This window comes from Dermacentor silvarum, chromosome 11 (genome assembly GCF_013339745.2).
Source record: "Dermacentor silvarum isolate Dsil-2018 chromosome 11, BIME_Dsil_1.4, whole genome shotgun sequence".
NCBI classification, from domain to species: domain Eukaryota; kingdom Metazoa; phylum Arthropoda; class Arachnida; order Ixodida; family Ixodidae; genus Dermacentor; species Dermacentor silvarum.
In genome coordinates, this window is record NC_051164.1 from 118,053,433 (window position 1) to 118,074,020 (window position 20,588).

At 48.3% G+C, this 20,588-nt stretch overlaps 1 protein-coding gene and 1 long non-coding RNA gene across 2 annotated transcripts; one reads left to right on the forward strand and one right to left on the reverse strand.

Annotated features, from left to right (window-relative positions):
• The first annotated feature begins 4,253 nt into the window (after positions 1–4,253).
• Positions 4,254–5,164, forward strand: LOC119433747 (uncharacterized). The gene has a single exon (XM_037701005.2). It carries the CDS (start codon positions 4,415–4,417, stop codon positions 5,048–5,050), a length of 636 nt encoding a protein of 211 aa, XP_037556933.1. The 5' UTR covers positions 4,254–4,414; the 3' UTR covers positions 5,051–5,164.
• A 12,047-nt stretch (positions 5,165–17,211) lies between these two features.
• On the reverse strand, positions 17,212–17,723 carry LOC125941623 (uncharacterized). Its single transcript, XR_007464490.1, has 2 exons — positions 17,501–17,723; positions 17,212–17,396 (listed from the first exon to the last, which is right to left on the reverse strand). It is a non-coding gene; the product is annotated as an uncharacterized LOC125941623 (long non-coding RNA).
• Between the last annotated feature and the right edge of the window lie 2,865 nt (positions 17,724–20,588).

The window sequence follows — 20,588 nt, forward strand, 5'->3', positions numbered from 1 at the left end:
GTTTTGAAGAAAGGCTCAGGAACATGGATGAAAATAAATGGGCGGCTAAAGTGCACAAGTATCTGTACATGAAAAGCGTGGACACAGAATGGAGGAAGAGGTCAAGGAAGTTGGAAACCAAGAACAGGATAATCGAAACTGTAAATAGACAACCAGGAGTCATCAGAAAGAAAGTGAGAGAAATAGAGACCGTGAATTGGATGCCAAGAATGGAAACAAAAAGGACAATGCAGATTTACAAGAATGAGAAGAAAGAAATTAGAAGGGAAAATCTGTACGATAACCAGTCTTCGGTCAGACTGGAGAGGTGCTCGTATCATTCCCATATTCAAGTCAGCTGATCGCTTGTGCGTATCCAATTATCGCCCAATTTCCTTGACTTCAACAAGCTGCAAAATACTAGAGCATATAATCTGCCGACACTTGACCACATTTCTCGAAGAAAACAGACTATTATCAGACGCTCTGCATGGTTTTCGGCGTGGTTTGTCGACTGTTACGCAGCTGCTTATAGTGTATGCCATAATTTTTCACTCTCGATTAATAACAAAGAACAGATCGATGCTTTATTTTGGACTATGCAAAAGCTTTTGATAAAGTGCCCCATAATAAATTATTACAGAAACTATACGTCATTGGAATCAGCAGACTTATCGAATTCATCAGGGCTTATCTACAAAACAGGTATCAGTATGTCCAAGTTGACAGGTACTGCTCACAAACGTTCTTACGGCAGGCCGGTCTCTCGCTATCGGCAGAGAAATCAGAATTACTACTCTACCGCCCGAAATACAAGGCGCGCAGAGACGCATACGCGGAAATCAACGTCCTGACGACGGACGGTACACCGATCCCCACGGTGGACCAAGTTCGCATTCTAGGCATGGTCATTCAAGCCAACGGCCATAACGACGCCAGTATCACTCACATTTCTAAGAAGGCCGAAGCAATGGCTAAATTAATTAACAGAGTAGCTAACAAGCGCGGGGGACTGTCTGAGGAGAATCTCCGCAGACTATTCCACGCGTTCCTCATGAGCCACATCAACTATGTGGCTCCCGCCCACCTGTGGCAAAAAGGAGATGTACGCCGTCTCGACGTGATCATCCGCCGGTGCGTTAAACAGGTGCTCGGGTTACCGGGCAGCACCCGCACGACCAAGCTCAACGAGCTAGGCATTCATAACACATTCAAAGAAATAGTAGAAGCTCAAAAAGTCTCTCAAATTGTAAGGCTGTCTTCCACTGAAGCTGGGCGACGGTTACTAGCACACCTCGGGCTCCAATCGCCCGTAACCCAAGAAAGCCCGCGACAGCTCCCCGAAGAGCTGCGCGCAAAATTTACGGTATTACCGATACCCCGTAACATGCATCCCACACATAACGTGGGAAGACGTCAGGCACGGGCGCGAGCCCTACTCAGTACCGCAGCCGCCATGGAGGATAACGTGGCCTTCGTAGACGCAGCGCAGTACGGATATACGGACCACTTTGTCTCGGTTGTAACAACAATCAAAGGCGAACACTTGTCGTCTATGACTTTATTAAATTCAAACGCTGATCGTGCCGAGCAGGTCGCTGTGGCACTAACTCTCGCTGCCACCGACCGCACCGCCATTTACACAGATTCGCGCGCAACCGCACGGGCCTTCATGACGGGCTCGGTTTGTCGGGAAGCCGCGCGCGTTCTCTATGCTGCTAATTGGTCAGACAAAAAGCACATCATCTGGTTCCCGGCACACGTTGGCCGACACGTACACGGAACCATCCTTAATGCCAACGAGTTGGCTCATTCCCGGGCGCGAGGTCTCACATTCCGCGTCGGGGAGAACCACTCGGAGGCTGAGGACGTTACTAGGTACTTCAGAGATCCGTTGTTAACCTTTACTGAAATCTGCAAACATTACCAATTGGAGCGGCGGAAGTACCCACTCCCGCACCCAAACTTAAACAGAGCTCAGTCTATCACTCTACGTCTGTTACAGACGGAGGCGTATGCATCACCTCTAAAATGTTCGAAATACATGGATGGCATAGAGCCGGGGTGCCCGCGCTGTGGCCACCCCAAATGTACCTTACAACACATGCTGTGGCAATGCCCTACGTTGCGCGAGAGCAGCGAGTCTCCCTCTACGGAGGCGGACTGGAACTATCTTCTCACTAGCCAAGACAAAAGAGACCATCTTAGGGCCATCCAGAGGGCCCGCGACATGGCCGTGGAGTTTAACCTCCCCGTCCCGTCGTGGGAGTGGCCCACCGGTGTCACCCCCTAATGGGGGTCGAGCGCCGTCTCCGGATAATAATAAAGTTCTTTGCCTGCCTGCCTGCTGCTCGGAGACGCTACAAGTAACATCAGGGGTGCCACAAGGGTCAGTTTTGGGTCCGATTTTATTCCCCATTTATGTTAATGATATTGTGAATGTCTTACACAGCAATGTTAAGATAAAAATTTTCGCAGATGACTGCATTCTTTACACCACGGTTAAATCTGTTGCTGATCAAATTACACTTCGGAAAGCCCTCGCTGAAGTTTCATGTTGGTGCATGAAATGGAACATGTTCTTAAACGCTGATAAGTGCTTAGTCCTCAGTATATGCAAGAACAAAACCGTTTTGCGACATTCTTATTCTGTAGATGGCGTTGTACTTAAGGAATCACCGGCTGTTAAATATCTCGGAGTTACAATTACTCACAATCTGTGTTGGGATCTTCATATTAATACAATTTGCACCAAGGCTTTCAAATCTCTTTGGTTCATTCGACGCAAGCTTTCAAAAGCCCCTATGAAAGTGAAATTAGCAGCATATAAAGCGTTGGTACGGCCATGTCTGGAGTTTGCTTCGTGCCTATCGAACCCTTATAGACAGAAAAACGTTGTCAAGTTAGAAAAAGTTCAAAGATTCGCGGCTCGATTCATTTGCAACAAATATAAACGCACTGATAGGGTGACAGAAATGATTGATTATCTTGGTCTTGATACACTTAAAGCGAGACGTGCCGTATGCAGATTAAAATATTTGTACTTAATATATAACAACTTGATACAAATTAACAATCACAATTTCATTACCCGCCACACTCTGCGCACAAGCTCGCGTTTTGATAATGGGAAAACGATCAACGAATACAGCGCTAAAAACGACATTTTTAAATATTCATTTTTTCCGAGAACCATAAGCGCTTGGAACAAATTGCCGAAAGATATTGTCGATAGCCCCAGTGTTGACGTATTTATTACAAACTTGAAGAAAATGCGTCTTGTACTGTTTCAATTGCAGTGTTTCATGTCTTCATTTTCTGTATTTGGTTCTTATTGCCGTTTTTGCTGTGTTCTCTGACGTTATTTTTTCTTTGCGCCCACTCCTGCTTGGAGTCAAGCGACTCTGCAGTATTTCTAAATAAATAAATAACACAAAGGGCAGTGCCTTGCTATTTGAGGCTCGAGCCGGTTGCCTAATGACCAAAACATACCGGAGCAAATATTCGGAACTAGATGAGACATGTGTATGCTGCAGCAAAGATCTGGAGACAATTCAACACATCCTAATGGAATGCGAAGGGATTCACCCAGTGAGAACCGTAGGCAACGTACAACTTCCAGAAGCGATTGGGTTTAAATTGGAAGGAAACATCAACCGATGTGCCGTAGAGATAAGCAAGAGACGATTAGAGTACTGGTGGAAAAAAAAGCTGGGAAAAGATGGATACGACCTGATCTCTTAAAATCATAGGTAGCGGTACAAGGTAAATTTTCTAAAGAGAAAAAGAATAATGAGAGGTATACAAAAATGCTAGATAAAGAACATGCATAATATACCTGATTAAATCAAACAGGCTAGGTGACTATTTGTCGCCGCCCCGTTTCAAAGGGGATGCCAGTAAATCATCATCATCATCAGTCACGCACTCGATCAGCTCGACAGGGGCACCTTGGGGGCGTGGCGGTGGGTGTGAAGCCTACACTGCTCGCTTTGCCCCGATCAGACAGATACCGCATAGCAGCCAGTCCCTTACAGCACCATTCGAGAATAGGGGGAGCCCCATCTGCGCTGTTTTTAAACCTCCGGTTCTTTCTGGGCGCAGAAAATATTGATTAACTGATTGATTGATCGACCGTCTTTGATACATATTTCGTCAGAATTGTCGCAGCGTTGTTATTCTGACAACGAAATTTCGCTTACATGCTCGGAATTGTTGCGCGTCTATCGCTGCAGGCCGGGCTGTTTTTCGTCGCCGCATGAGCTAGTGACACGCCAAGTTGAGCCCTCTGTTCTGATAATCTTCGGCCAGTTTGTTCGCGTTCCTCGTTATCTTCCCGGGCATCGTTATCGTAGCTCCATGCACGCGTGGTTCCCTGTTTCGGTCGGCAGTCCCCGAACGGTGAGCATCAGTTGCATGCGAAGACTGCCGCGCCATGGCGAGCAGCCCAGCGTCCTTCTGTCCCGAGTGCCAGGCCCCCATGGCCAACAGCGCGGCCGTCGCGTCGCACTGCCAGCGCGTGCACCGGGACGTGCACACGGTCGCCCGTTGCTGCGGCCAGCTGTTCTTCTCGCGGGGCTCGTACGCGAGCCACTGCGGCTCCCGCCACCCGCACGCGTTCGTGTGCGCCCAGTGCAAGGCGAGCTTCGACAGCGGCGCGCAGCTCAAGAGCCACCAGACGGCCTTCGTCAAGACGTACACGTGCCCCATGTGCGGCCGGCGCGAGCCCAAGCTGGCCAAGCTGACGGGCCACGTGGAGCGCGCGCACGCCGTCATCCTCGACCAGCGCTACGTGCTCGTCGACGTGCGGCCGCGTCGACAAGCGGGCGCCGAGAAGCGGCGCAGCGTGATGCTCAAGCTGCTGCGCACGGTGGTGCCCTGCTGCGGGCCTCGGCCGCTGTTCCTCGGCGCCGCCCTGGAGCGCTCGTACACGTGCGGCTTCGGCAGCGAGGACGCGTACCGCGAGCCGTTCGTCGACGCGCTCTGCGAACCGGCGGACGACGCGGCCCGTGCCAGCCTCGAGGAGACCGGCGAGAGCGCCGTACGCTTCTTCGGTCCGGTGCACCCCTGATACGGCTTTTCACTGCGTGTCTTCGCTAACAAAAGGCACGCCGCGTTATATAAATATTTTGTCTTCGTCACAATTCTGTGACCATCGTGACGTGCTCTACAGTAGCCAATAAAAAGACTGCGATCGGAGAAGCTGTGTCGTGTCTTTGGCCGATCTATCTCTTCCGCCTACGTTGTCAAGGTCGCACAGGCAGCCTTTGTACGGCGCGGGACGGGCTCTTTCCAGCGTTGACGAGACGCCGATTGCAGTGACATGGGCTCAGCGCAGGGAACTCGAGCATGCTCGGCTCATAAGACTACCTGCAGTGTCATGGCGGGAACCGATTTGGCTGCACATTCTGCTCGCATCGTGCGCGGTAGCTCACAGAGGTTTCGATCACGGCCGAGGTGGTCGCACTCCGATCAGGCCGGAATCCGCGAAACGTTCGTGCATTGCGTGCTGGATGCACGCAGAACACCTACTCGGTCCGCGGCCAAAAGTAATTTAGAGAAGGGAAACTACCTTCCACAGTGCAACGGAAATAAAAGTAGCGGTGGCGTCGTAAATTAAAGTATGCGACCGAGTGATTGCGCTGTCGAAGTCAAAACTAATATATCAAACCATATGGAAACAATATCATGCGCAGATACGGTGGCTAGCGCAGACGGCGAGGTGCGATTCAGACGAGACGCGCAATCAACGAGATCTCGTGCCTCCCTCCGTATGGTGGCGCCATGCTTGTTCTAGCATGATGATCTGAAGTGCTGGAAGTGATTTTATTACAAGCAGTGCTTCGTGCGAGCCTTACTCTCCAATTTTTCGATGAATGATATAACCTTAATTAATTGGTTGATTTGTCATGATCAAAATCAGGAAAGCAGGTATTGTCGTACTGCTGTATGCATTTCCCCGAGGCACGGCACATGACGGTCACCACCTTTGTTCGAAGATTCTTGGCACAGCAGCATACTGTTTCATGAGCCACCTGAGCATGAAGCTATACCTTGCTCGTGAATTAAGGTTCGCCTTGGTTTCTTTAGGTTACCGGTTAATTTTAATTCGTTTAGTTGTGAATTATGAGTGCTTTGTTATACCAAAGACGCATGCATTTTCTCCGCTATTGTAGGTAAGTAGGTGTGAAACCATAAAATATATTGATGTAGTGCCTGAAGTCAGTGAAGCAAAGCAACTGATGTTCTGTGTTGCAGCTAGACTTATTTGCGATGAGTTTAGGTATCTTTATACCCCCCGAGTTATTATTGAAAAAAAAATGTTTCAACACTGCAAATTTTTTCTAAGTGCTTGATGGAATCACAACATTAAATAAATGCCCGAAATACACTGCAGAATAATATATTTATTTGCAAAATACGCATAATTTTTTTTAATTCTAGAGGAAGTTTGAGTGTGGCCGCGCGCGCCATACCTTGGAGAGATAGAGAGAAATAATATTTATTAGTACCAAAGGAACGAAAGCCCCAGTCCGAGCCTCCTGATAGGCTCATGCCGCCTGGCCCAGCACGTTCTTGACGTCCTGAACCAGAAGTGTAACTTGAAGCACCGCGAAGACGAGGACAGGAATCGAAAACAAACACAAGACGAGCGCTGTACTGCCTACTGGAAATGCCATTGAAAGAACAACCAGCTTTATAACATGTCAAAAAATACTAACAAAAATTGGAGGACGCTTAAGCTTCGCCTTTAAGAGTGGAACGCGATAGCGTTATCTGGACCCGTTCGCATCGCATTTTTCTTTCAGTAGGCTTCACTGCTACAGAGAACGTTGGAAAGCTACAAAGACCAAGCTTATACCGATCCATTTAAAGTCGGCTTCACTTTTAAACAGAAATGCATTGCTGGGAAGACGTTTTTCCAAGGGCAATATAAGTCGTCTTATATTAAAATGTGGAGGCCCTAGGACCTTTTTTTATTATTTCATTAATTGTTTGCTATTGCCCCGAAGCGCGCGTGCGTGTCCAAAACGCATTAGGCAGGCCAAGTCCCAATTTGACCTGTCGAGGATGCGAGCGCCATCTGAATAAGATTTTCGCAAGTAGCCTACCCGATCGCGCCGCTGTTGCTATGGTAGAAATACTGGCAAAAAGGGTTTGTGTTTGAGTTTCCTTGTAACATAATAATGTTTTCTCGTACATTCAAATAACAGTCCGACGCCACCATGTCTGTAGGTTGTGGTTAAGTCGTACTTTATCATTTTGCTGACGGATTTCACTGTGAGAAATTCAATTTTTGCTCACCAAAACCTTGCACCACGTGGAGGGCCTGCGCGGTCGGGGTGGTTGGGGATGATTTTCGCTTGCACTAACACCTTGCGCCACGCGGGGGGCCTGCGCGGTCGGGGTGGTTAAGGATGATTTTCTCCGCTACGGACGCCGACATCCACGTTGACGCCGTATTTTCTGCGACACGGGGCCCTTAACGTTATCGCGTTACAACTAATTGGCAGTACAGCGCTCGTCCTGTTGTGTTTGTTTTCGATTTTTGTTCTCGTCTTCTTCGCGTTGCTTCAAGTTATACTCAAGATGAAGCAACTTACGTAAATCAAGTTGTGGTTGCACCAGAAGCGGCCACCACAGTTTTTCAAACTTTCTTGGGTGAGTGGTCCACTTCTCCCACTTGCCAGGAGCTGGTAGAGTGGTAATTTAGAAAGTATTGTCAGGGTCCTTCAATACTTTTCTGAAGGACCCTGAAAGTATTGAAGGACCCTGGTATTGTCTTTCTGGTGATACAGTTAACTTGCGCCGGGGTACAACTGCTAGGGAGCAGATATCTCTTGTGGCTTCGTGAGCGCTCTATAGCTGTTCTAACGCGTCTAGTGTAGAAAGTCCCGTAATATCAAGCTTCGGAGACGCGTTAAAGCTAGAGGCAGCATGAAGCGTTCGTTCGGCACCATGCTTGGTAATTTATTTAGTAAGCGAATCTTTACTGGAATTTATACGACCGATAAAACTGTTAACCTTACTTCTTATAGATGTTTAGTAATTTGCTACCGCAATCAATGCTTCGCCTTTCGGGCGAAACTGCGATTTTTTCCGACGTGCTTTTTGTCTGTTTGCCTCCTCTACTGCTGCAATCCTTTAATGTTGTTCGTCACTTTACATATACAAATTGATAACCGCCGCCGTAGCACAATTGGTAGTGCAACGCTCGCGTAATGCGGAGATTGTAGGTGGCATTCTATCTTTTCGTTCACATTAATTTCTCGTTCTTAGTTTCTTTCTAGATTTCAATTAGAACCACAGCAGCTGATTTCATCTATGCTTTCCATGGTTTCATTGTCTGTTGGCTTTTCATGGTCGTGATTATTGTGACTAACAGTGCTTAAAGTCAGGGGGGGGGGGGGGAGGCCCGCCCCGCCCCCAACATTTTTTAAAGGAGGGGCTCGGCCCCAACTCCGCAGGTCAACTGTAGCATTACGGCACCCATTCGAAAAGCGCTGGACGTGATTTTATTACAAGCAGTGCCTTGTGCGGAGCTATTTTAACTCTCCAATTTTTATCAGCGAAGCTGTTAAAATTGGAGGAGAAACGTCCGAAGTCCGCAGAAAACTCCGCGCCATCGCCTAGCAACAACCAGGCCAAAGCTGCGCACAACCTGGACCAACCTCGCTTAGCCGCGCATGCGCCGAATCAGTAGCAACGCAGCAGCCGCCGCCAAGCCACCGCCACCGACGGGAACACTCCGCGCAGCCGCCGCGCCGTGCTATCGCAGCAGCTGGTAAACCGTTTCCCCTCCTCGCCGAAGCTGCCGAAAATAGCTGATACGTGTCGCCTAGCATATTACGTGTCGCCTAGCAACCATCTACGTGATAACTGCCGTAAAAACCCAGTGTACATGCCACTTGGCCTCGGAGTTTGCCATAAAAGGGGCTGCGCCTAGTCGTATCAACTTTCGCTATATAGATATCGAGCGGCTAGCCTCCAAACACGTTCGGAGTCGGCAAGCAACAGTGTTCTTGGCACTGTGCCAACCTTGGTTAGCCTGCCTGCGTTTGTGGCATGCCAGGAACGCTGTCGCTCGTAGGCGCCAATGCGTCCAGCGCTAGTCACGCGAAATGTCGCAAAAGGGAAGGTACGTCCGAAAATGATTGCTCGAGAATACCTTCCCTACATGCGTAGGTAAGTTTTCTTAAAAAAGACGGGCAAGTTTGCGTTCGGTCGTGCAAAGCTTAGGCACAGCCAAACTGTCGATCCTTAAGTCTTACGGGCTGCTACTGGTAGGTATTAACTTGGTTGCTGCTAGGTTTGTAAGTAGGTTTTGCTTGGCCTAGTATTTTGCTATCACTTCGCATTATACTGGACTTGAGGATCGACAGTTTCGCTGTGCCAAAGCTTTGCACGACAGAGTGCAAACTTCTAGAATAGTTAATTGTTGGGCTAGTTGGTTTCTCATAACTGAACAAGTAACTTAGCGCAATTAAAAACACAAACACAAGAAAGGGAAACAAATACAAGTGCTACTCACAACTGTTTATTGGAAGGGAAGGATTATATATATTGTGAGATAACGTTTAGGCCGTCACTCTCTTCTTTATTCTGTTAAGCGAGAGCCCCACCACCAGGCCCAACATGGTGATGATGAGTATGTATAGATGAGAATATGAAGCGTATGAATAATGCTCACACTAATGTCCCCGCGCGCGTAAGCGGCCAGCCAGGCCGCGACTTAGCCAGGAGGGAAACGCCGAACGAATCGTTTGAGACGCGAAACGTGAACGATCTCTGAACCACGACAACGATGGTCCGAAGAAACCTCGACAGGAGTAACAGGATAGTTCACTGGGGATGTTTGTTCATTAATAATGTAGGGGCCAAGGAAGCGCGACTCAAACTTCTCACACAAACCGGGTGTACGAATGGGCATCGAAAGGAGCACTTCGATCATCTCCAGGACGAAAGGAGACGTCTCGACGAGAGATGTCGTAACGTTGCTTGCGGTCTAGTTGACTGACTTCTGTGTTGAAGCGAGCACGGTCACGACATTCGCGAAAGCGCGAGACGAACTGTTCGGGTATACTGGCCGAGGTGTTAGTTGGGACAGTTAAGAAAGCGGCGTCGATGGTGAATGTCGGCGAACGGCCGTAAACGAGGTAGAAGGGTGAGTACCCTGTAGTTCGCTGGATGGCAGTGTTGTGAGCAAACGTCACAAAAGGTAAAAGTTTGTCCCAGTTGTCGTGGCTTGGCCCGATATACATTGCTATCATATCTGTTAACGTGCGATGAAATCGCTCTGTTAAGCCATTTGTTTGGGGGTGGTACGCGGATGTCGTCTTATGAACTGTGCCACAAGCTCTGAGTACTTCTTCGACCACTGTTGACATGAAAGTCTTGCCGCGATCACTCAACAGTACACGAGGTGCACCATGACGCAGCACAATGGCATCCAAGAAGTCGGCAACGTCTGAGGCCGAACTAGAGCGTAGAGGCGCGGTCTCTGCGTACCGTGTGAGGTGGTCGACAGCTGTCACGATCCATCGATAACCTGCTGGCGTTATGGGCACAGGTCCGACCAAGTCTATTCCAACTATGGCAAAAGGTGTCTCGGGACATGGGATGGGCTGTAAAAGACCAGCAGGAGGCGAAGTCGGTCGTTTCCGCCGTTGACACCGGACGCAAGAAGCGATGTACTTGGCCACAAAGGTAGACATGCCTGGCCAAAAGAAACGGCTCCGAACGCGGTGGTATGTTTTGTGGAAACCCAAGTGGCCAGCAGATGGGTCGTCGTGAAAGGCTTCAAGGGTTTTTGTGCGCAGTGAACGTGGAAGAACAGGTACCCAGCGGTGTCCGTCGGTGCTGAAAATGTAGCGGTGCAGCACATCGTTGTCGAGCTTAAATAGTTGCAGTTGTCGACGTAATCGGGCATTTGGTGCAGAAATAGTACCGCACAGGCGTTGGATGATGATGCTGCAGTAGGGATCAGAACGTTGACACGAGGCGAACTGATTGCTGCGATTTGAAGATGGCGTGTCAGTAACCGCTAGCGGTAATAATGTAAGTGGAGATATGGTCTCATCATCAAGTGGCGCGGAATGGAGAGACGTGCTCGAAGATAATAGTGGCAGCGGGCAGCGAGACAGAGCGTCGGCATCCTGATGTTTTTTTTTTTTTTTCAGACTTGTACACAACGTCAAAATCGTATTCTTGTAATCGGACCACCTAACGGCCAAGGCGTCCAGCCAATTTTTTCAGTGACAACAACCAGCATAAGGCGTGATGGTCGGTTATGACAGTGAAGTGGCGTCCATAAAGATATGGTCGAAATTTTTGTATGGCCCAAACTACTGCGAAGCATTCCTGCTCTATGATCGAGTAGTTTTGTTCGGCAGCCGTTAATGCGCGACTGGCATACGCAACAACTCTCTCTCGTGCAGTGGTATCACGCTGTAGAAGGACAGCACCAATCCCATGGCCACTAGCGTCGCAAACAAGTAGGTGCGTTCTCATCGAAGTGACACAGCACGGGGTCGGATGTCAAGGCTTGCTTGAGGGCTTGGAAAGAACTTTCGCAGTCGTCTGACCAAGTGAGAGCAGTGCCCGACGTCAGCAACTTGTGCAGCGGCGACGCCATGGCAGCAAAATGACTGATGAAGCGGCGGAAGTAGGAAGCCAGGCCCAAGAAACTTCTTAATTGTTTTTGATTTTCAGGGCGAGGGAAGCGAATCACGGCAGCAACCTTGTCAGGATCTAGTCGAACGCCATCTTTATTGATAAGGTGGCCCAACACTGATGTTCTTTCGGGCAAAATGACATTTCTTTGTGTTGAGTTGGAGTCCAGCGTTAGAAATGCATGTTAATACGTCGTCCAAACGCTCAAGGTGCCGACGAAAAGTTGTAGAAAAAATAACGATGTCATCTAAATAACAGACAGGTCTTCCACTTAAGGCCGCGTAAAACTGTGTCGATCATGCTTTCAAATGTTGCAGGAGCATTACATAAACCGAAGGGCATGACGTTGAACTCGTAAAGTCCATCTGGTGTTGCGAAGGCTGTCTTGTCCTTGTCCGCTTCGTGCATGGGGATTTGCCAGTACCCGGATCGAAGGTCTAGACTTGAGAAATATTCAGCGTCCTAGAGGGAGTCAATGGCATCGTCGATTCTTGACATCCGATATACGTCTTTGCGCGTGATCTTATTAAGTGCTCGATAATCGACGCAAAATCGTACAGAGCCGTCTTTCTTGCGGACCAACACGACAGGAGACGACCAAGAACTGGACGATGGCCGAATGATGTCGCTTAAGCATGTCATCAACGTTGTCCGCAATGATTTTTCGTTCTGCGGAAGACACGCGATACGGGCGACGGCGCACAATCGAACTGCCTTCGGTTTCGATGCGATGCACGGCAACGAAAGTGCGTCCCAGAAGCTTGGAGTTAACGTCAAATAAGGCGCTGTGTTTTTGCAGTAGGGCCAAAAGGTCTTTCTGCGCAGCAGTCAGAACTGCATTAGCACAACGTAGGGGAGGGCCATTATATGGAGTCTTCACTTTTCGCAAACGAGAACACAAGTCAGTACTAATAATGCACCCGTGTCAACCAAGGCTTCAGTGCGTAAACCTTCAACAAACACCAAAAGTACATTTGACGGGCGCTCCGGAGGAGTTTCAAGTTGTCCAAAGGATGCAGCTTTCTCTCCTGAAGCTGCACTATTTCGTTTTCCGGGCGGTGATCGGAGGACGAAGTAGCCGGTCGAAGAGGGGAAGAGGTGATGGAGAGCGACGACGCGGGAAGCGCAATGAACCGGCAGCGTCGAATTCCTGCGGAGATGGGGAACGTCGAGGATAATAATTGTAGTACGACCGCCGACGTTGTGGTACAGAAAACTCATCCCTTTCAAAACCGTCATCTTGCTGACGGCGTCGGCAAACAGGTCGAGGTGGGCTCCATGCGTTGTAAGACTCAAGAGGTGGTGGTCGCACAGTGATGGGATTCAGGGACCCGTGAAATCCTGGTGCCTGCTGCGAGGGTGGCACCAGAGAGGCAACCTGAGCATAAATTGGTGTACGGATAGGGTGCGGGCTCGGCATTGGCGGGCACGTCACGGCAGCTATCTCTTCTCTCACGATATGGCCTAGGCCGCCACCAGGAGGTGTCATATGGACTGCAGGGGGGGATGACAAAGCTTGGGCGTGCAGTTCCTCACGGATTATGGAGCGAATCAGAGCGCGTAGCTCGCTATCGTTGGACGCCCTGAAATCAGACGTGTCAGGGTGTAAGCGGATCATGTAAGCTCATCCAGACGCTGACACGTACTGATGATGTCTGCGACGGTAGTGGGGTTCAGCACGACGAGAGCATTGAATGCCACAGTCGCAATACCCTTGAGCAGGTGCCTGGCGTACACGGTCACTCTCCGCCATCGAGCTGTTCACGCGGCGGCAGAGGGCGAGTACGTCCTCTATGTACGAAGTGTACGACTCTCCCGTGTGCTGAACACGCTCAGCAAGCTTCTTCTTGGCGATATCGGAGCGGACAGAAGAGTTCGCGAATATCTGTCGTAGGTGAAGTTTAAACGTGCTCCAGTTTACGAGATCGAGCGCATGGTTGGAAAACCAAGTTTTTGCGACGCCGGTGAGATAGAAGGCGACGTGCCACAGTTTTGCAGATTCGTCCCAGTGATTAAAGTCACTCACGTGCTCGTATTGTTCCAACCAGTCTTCAACGTCGTCATCGCGAAGTCCAGCAAACACCGGTGGATCCTTTTGAGTGGCGGTGACTGTCCAAGAAGGGGTTGCCGCCGGAGCAGGCAAGGTGGATGTCGCGGTATTGGCCTGCTGGTCTTGGGACATGGTCGAGTGCAGTTGGAAGAGGCGGCGACCCGAACGGAGCTCCAGGGATGTAGCGTAGGTGGTGTTGAAGATAGACCGGTAGCTAGCGGACGAGGAACCGGACAACACACTCCACCACTTGTGACATAATGATGATGATGATGATGCCTCAATCAATTGCACAACCCACTGTGGGGGATAGGCCACGAACCGGGTGGTTTATGATCGAAATTTAAGTTAAATTTGTTTTGAAATAAATCAGTAATAAAAATTAAAGGAAAATAAGTGAATAATTTAAGATGGGAAACGAAACGATAATAAAAGAATTAAGTAGTCTATAATAAGTTAGTCAGCCTTGCTAAGATAGGATTAGTAATATGAATTTAATAATAAATTAAATACAGTAAAGGATAGACGTAAATTTTGAATAATCATATTAATAATAATATAATTGTGATTTTGTGACATTACTTTCTGAATATGTTAAATCTATAATTTATTGAAGGATAAATAAATCAATCGTGGAAAAATGGTAAAAATTAATGAGGCAATCTTTTTGTATCACAAAGAAAATTATAAATGGCTCGGCAAACATTCCCGTGGCTATATCCTAACACCGTGGCTCCAAGTGAGAGTATAACTGAACTGCTTAATGGCAGTCCTAGATTGCGAAGTGGGATTTACAAACATCGTTGTCGATGATTAGAAAACCTCCGACACGATAATAAAAAGTGATCGATGGATTCTGGTTCATTGCAGAGGTAGCATAATGGAGATGCCGCCAGACCACATCTGTGTAAATAAAAATTTAGTTGTGGAATACGGCAACGCAGCCTTGTAAATGTTGTTTCGAATTGCCGGTTAGGACACCACTGTCGGTTCCAAGAATAATTTAGATGTATAAAATCTGTAGAATTTGCTAATGCGAGGTTTTTCCTGTCTTCGGTCAAAGAAAACTGCCTATATCTGGCTGCAGTGATATGCGCAGTTGCCGGCAGCACAGATATCGCCGGACCTTTTAAAGAAGCTCGTGCTAAAGAATCAGCTATTTCATTAAGTTGGATGTCTCGGTGGCCTGGTACCCATACTAAATGAACTAACCTTAAGTGGGGTGGAGCTAATGTGTAAAACGTGTTCAAAGCTGTCGAATTTGTAGACGCGTTAAGCGCGCTGCATACAGAAAGGGAATCTGTAACTATAACAACTTTTGTAACATTTAGCGGTAACTTTCACAATGCAAGAACTATTGCCAGAAGTTCGGCCTGAAAAACTGATGTGTAGTCTGGCAGGCGAAGTGAAAAAGACCAATCGAGGGATGGGGAGTAAATTCCCACGCCTGCCTTTTCCTCACACGAGGAAGCATCAGTCGCTATTACATTTATTGGAAAATGGTCCAAATAGTCTTGCAAAAAGGCATTCAAATATGTTGGTGGCAGCAGTTTTGCGTTGTTGGGAAAAATGTCTGCAAATTCTATTTTAAGGGGCAATGTGGACCTATCAAACGGAATGACTTCCCTAATGTGAACATTTAAAGGTGCAAATTGTGTCTGCACAAATACAACCTGTGGGGTATGTAACCGTGGCCAGGTGTTCTCAAAAAATGAATTTGGTTCACTAATAAATATATATTCTGTACGTCTAAGAGGAGATTCATAAGTCCTTAAGTAGGTTTGAACCGTAGGCATGCGAAATCTCGTGTGAAGAGAAGGTAATCGCGCTTCCTGGTATAACACGTTATTAGCAACGAATTTAGGCAGACCTAAACATAATCGAAGAGCTTCTCTTTCTAAAATAACAAGTGGTCTTATTTTATATTTTGCACTTCCGGAAAACAAAACACAGCCAAATTCTAGAATCTGTCTTACATACATACGGTAGATCATAATTAGTGTGTCACAGTGAGATAATGTTTAGGCCGTCACTCTCTTATTTATTCTCATAAGCGAGAGCCCCACCACCAGATCCAAAATGGTGATGATGAGTATGTACAGATGAGAATATGAAGCGTATGAATAATGCTCACTATATATATATATATATACAGGGTGTCTCCGCTACCACGCAGCACGATTTAAAAAAAAAAGCGCAGCAAACCGAGTGCGTATTGTTTCCAGTGTAGTGGATTAGCCCCCAATATTTTTTTTCGTTACTGAGATTTAATTAGCTAATTGTAATAATTATATAACTCGAGAAGTACTGTCATAATTGTCAAAGTGTCAATGAGAAAGTTGTAGAGCAACATGAAAAACTCCCGATACAGCTTTCTGTTGCTCAGTACGTGCTACATAAAAGCGTTTTTCCGAGCGTGAAAGAAGCCCGTGAATACACGTTAAGTGCCTCGAGCGACCAGTCCCGCGGCAATTTTGCGTGTATTCGTGGGCTCCTTTCACCCCCATGAAACAAATCACTCAACTACTCAACAATAACGGTGATGTATACATTTAACTTTGGCCGAGGTTCCAAGGTTGTAACCGAACCAATCAGTGTATATAACAGTAATCTCAAAGTTATCGTCACTACCATTATTAAATGATGAAAATAAATACATGTACCCTGTGCTCAAGAGGGCTGTGCGACAACCGACGACGACTGCAAGCATCGACCTGCGTCATCGATGCCTCTGGCCAGCGGATGTCGTCCCCTGCCCATCGCGATCTCCTTCGGCGGCGGGGCAGTCTGTTACAATTCACTTTGAGCGGCCATGCCCAGAACACGTGCACACGCATGGGAAACGGCATGCCTAACGATATCGCTCGTCAACATGAACAGACGGGTCCGTCACGTGAGTTAGAGGAATGTGCGAAACCTGTCGTGCCGCCTTACGACCATGGAGCTGGAGACGTTCACCCTGCTACGGTCACCTACCCTCACTACTTCGTCTGGTTTGCCCTGCCTGCATTGGGGGCAGGAGAGGGGAAGAGTGCCCGGATGGTGGAGGGCATAGGGCTCGAGATCTGGTATGGTGGCGCTGCTGCGCTAGAACAACCAGCGCCACAGGCAGCGGCTGCACACGTAAACACGTCAGTTGGTTCTTTATTCTATGAACACGTCGCGACTTGTTGCAAGCATACTCCCTGCTTCTGCCGCGTTCAACGCCGGCCTACGGGAGCATTAATGGAGCCGTGCTCCCTCAAGGGCTGCAGAAGATAGCGCCAACCTTTCCTTTTCCAAGTGAACCACTTAGTGCGAAACCAGCAGAGCGTTTTATTTTGCGGATTTCGCAGAAATGAAAAGGTGGAACAATATTTCAAACGAAGGAGTTTGCTCCGCGGCAATGATCTTTAACGCCAGCAATCATGTTTACGGCGTTAGAGAAGAAATTATGAGTACAGCGGGCACCTCCGACGTTGTCGGTAGATGTGCCGCGAAAATGAAAAGCATCGACTACGACGTGCGGCTTCGTGTAAGCAAAGCGATCATTATTTCGTTCCCTCTCCTTCTTTCGTTTTTATAACACAGTTGTCTTCACACCCAAGGCACATTGTGGGAGGCACATGTAAGGCTGGATGACGAAGATGGTGTAAACTCACCCTGGCTTTGTTTGGTTTGGTTCTTCACAGGCTGCCAAAGGCCCGCTTCGGGGCTAAAAGAAAGACAAAGTTCATGACCGCGATGAGCGAATTTCCAATAATAGCACAAAAAAAAAAAAAAACAGAAACTAAAGAATTGAACAGCGTCTTTGTTAACCTCGCCCGTCGCACGGCCCGGGTCCATGCGCTGCCGTCGCTCCTTCTGGTAAGACTTCCCAGGAAATCCATAAAAGTTTATCTTTGGGAGCTTACCGCGGCGGTGTTTCTGTAGCTGTTGTGGCAGCCGTACACGCAATAGTACACAGCTCCGCTCTTTTTCGACCGCGATTCTGCGTCGTTCTTTTGACGTGCCATGCTTTCGCCCGCACACGCTTGCGCTCAGCAACGACTGATTAGTAGCGCTCCGCGTCGCAGGCGGCGCCACTTGTTCAGCTCGAAGCTGCAGCTCAAGTTTGTTTTAGAAAAACGAGATAGCGCTTACGGTGGCGCGCCATTACGGTCCCTGTATGTTCCAAAGGTAGCGCAAACCATCAAATAGGAAAGGAGAATTTTCTCCCCGCCCTCTACCCCTCTCCTGACTCCTTCGCCGTTTTCCACTCTCCCATTGGACGAGGCTTTACACGTGACGAATAACCCACGCGGCTTTCGTTATCGCGCGAAAACGGCGCCATTAGTGAACGTAGAAACACCGGGACACATGTGCGCTGCGCGTGAGCGTAGGCTTTTTACATTTTATTGCGATAGCAATTATATGGACACTTAAACCGGATTTCTGCCGTCGGCGTCGCCGTCGCCATGAGGTTCCGTATAAAGTCCAAGGGCGATAAGATCGTCGCCGCGCGCCGTATGCGCGAGCGAAAGCGCGCGGGGGACACGCGCTATCACGGAGAGCTAACGCACGGCGGAAAGCAAACGCGACCGTCGCGCGAAAGGCCGTGGGGGTATGAGAGGGAGATAAGCGGGGCGACGCGGTGCTCCGGCACCAAAGGCGTATCTTGCAACCGGGCGTAAGGGGAACTTGCCACTCAATCTCCCACGCGAAAGCACCTTCTACTCTGCCAACAACAGCGCTCGTACTTTGCCGTTAGCTGTAGCGGTCGCCCGCACCGTCTCTTATCTCCACACGGCTCTGACCTTTGCATTCGCTGTGCATTCGCCGCTCAGTTTCCGTTGAAGCGATAGACCGCACGAACCTTCCCCGCTGCGGCGGCTGCGCTTGCTGCCAGCGTTTTGACAGTCGTTGTCTGCGGTCATTCAGTGTGATCTAGTCATGTTTGCTTCTGCGCGCTGACACCACGCTTGTTAAATCAGTTAGTAAGCGAATGTGGCCAAGTTTATGCAGCCGATAAAACTACTATCCCTCCTCCGAATAGCTCTCTACTAATTTCCTATCGCAATTGATGCTTCGCCTATCGGGCAAAACTGCGACATTTTTTGAAGACGTGCCTGGCTGCAGCACGATGGCGATTTGCTGTGCTGTTGGATGTTCGAATAGCATTGCCAAGGGGGGCAAGCTTCTTGCGGTTCCTCGTGGCAAATGAAACCTCAAACGGCGAGTGATATGGCTCCACCGTATCGGAAGAAAAAAATTTGACTGCCACCGAGGAAGTTCATTGCTGAGGGGAGTTCTGATCACTGTTCTCATCCAGTTAGTGATGAACTCTGGAAGGTGGGTGCGCTTGCGAGTTCACCATCAGCCAACGACTGAGTAAAAAAATAAAAAAAAAGTCACGGTTTATGCTCTGCGGCGAACAAAAGGGCCTATTGTGGCAATATGAATACCAGCATGACTTCTCAAAAAATGAGCATGATGGAAGAGTCGCCAATTAAAGAGCAAAACGCAGAAAGCGCGCCCACACCCGGGAACCAAGACACATAACTGAGGGGGAAAGAAAAGCCCGCGGATGCATTTTGGAAATAAAATAAAATAAAAAAAAACGTTGAGATTATTCAGCACATAAATGTCTCCGCCGTGTTGTGTGTGCGTAGTTTGATGTAGCTCTTTGTTTTCGTAAATGCGTCAGGTAAACAGAACACCATTCGATTTTGAGAAACAATGCTACGCACCAACGATTTCATAGGATTGCGTTTAACTTGACCTTTTGTTTTCCTCGTCTGAGCGATGCAGATTCTACTCATAATTGAAGGTACTACATATGTTACGTAGAAATCTCACGTACGAACAGCCTTGTGAAAATGCGCCTAGAACAGTCGCGTTTCAAGCAAGCGCTTCAACGCGCCGCATGCGATACGATATGAAGCGGGCGGTAGCGGCCGCACATTCCTCCATGGCCGAGAGAAGGAGGGGCGGCTTCAGAGGAGGTTGGCTTGCGGAGGCTGGCGGAATCACGTGACGCTCTCTCCTAGCATTTTCCCACCTCCCACTTCAATGTGTGCTTCTCAGATCAACCTAGTTACGATTTCATTCATTACCTCTATGTTGTCTTTATCTTCCTGTTCCAAAGCTGCATATTTGTTTGCGAGCACCAGCCTGAATTGGTCTGCTTTTACCCTTACTGCCTCTAGGTTGGCCTGTTTCCTCTTGACTAATTTCACTCTTTCTCTCTTCAAATTGAGAGAAATCCTAGACCTCACTAACCTATGGTCACTGCACTTAACCTTACCTAACACTTCTACGTCCTGCACTATGCTTGGATCTGCAGAGAGTATGAAACCTATTTCATCCCTTGTTTCTCCATTAGTGCTTTTCCAGGTCCACTTCCTGTTGCTGCACTTTCTGAAGAAGGTATTCATTATTCGGAGCCTATTCCTTTCCGCGAATTCTACTAACATCTCTCCTCTTGCATTCCTAGAATCGATGCCGTAGTTGCCAATTGCTTGCTCACCAACCTGCTTTTACCCCACTTTTGCATTGACGTCGCCCATGACTACAGTATACAGAGTTTGCACCTTTCTCATTGGTAATTCAACATCTTCATAAAGCTGCATGTTCTATTTATTCATAATCGTGACTAGAGGTTGGGGCGTAGGCTTGTAATACCTCCTATTCAGCTTTATTACGACGACTGCTACCCTCTCATTAACTCTGTAGAATTCATCAATGTTGCCCGCTATGTTGTTATGGACTAGAAATCCTACCCCGGATTCTCTCTTATCTGGAAGACCTCTGTAGCAGAGGACGTGGCCGTTAGTCAGCACTGTGTAAGCCTCACTAGTTCTAACCTCACTAAGGTCAATAATATCCCAGGCAATGCCTGATAATTCTTCAAATAGTCCTGCTACGC

What these genes read in the sequence shown, in the direction of transcription:
- LOC119433747 (XM_037701005.2), top strand. Translation starts at nt 4,415, where the DNA reads ATGGCGAGCAGCCCAGCGTCCTTCTGTCCCGAGTGCCAGGCCCCCATG.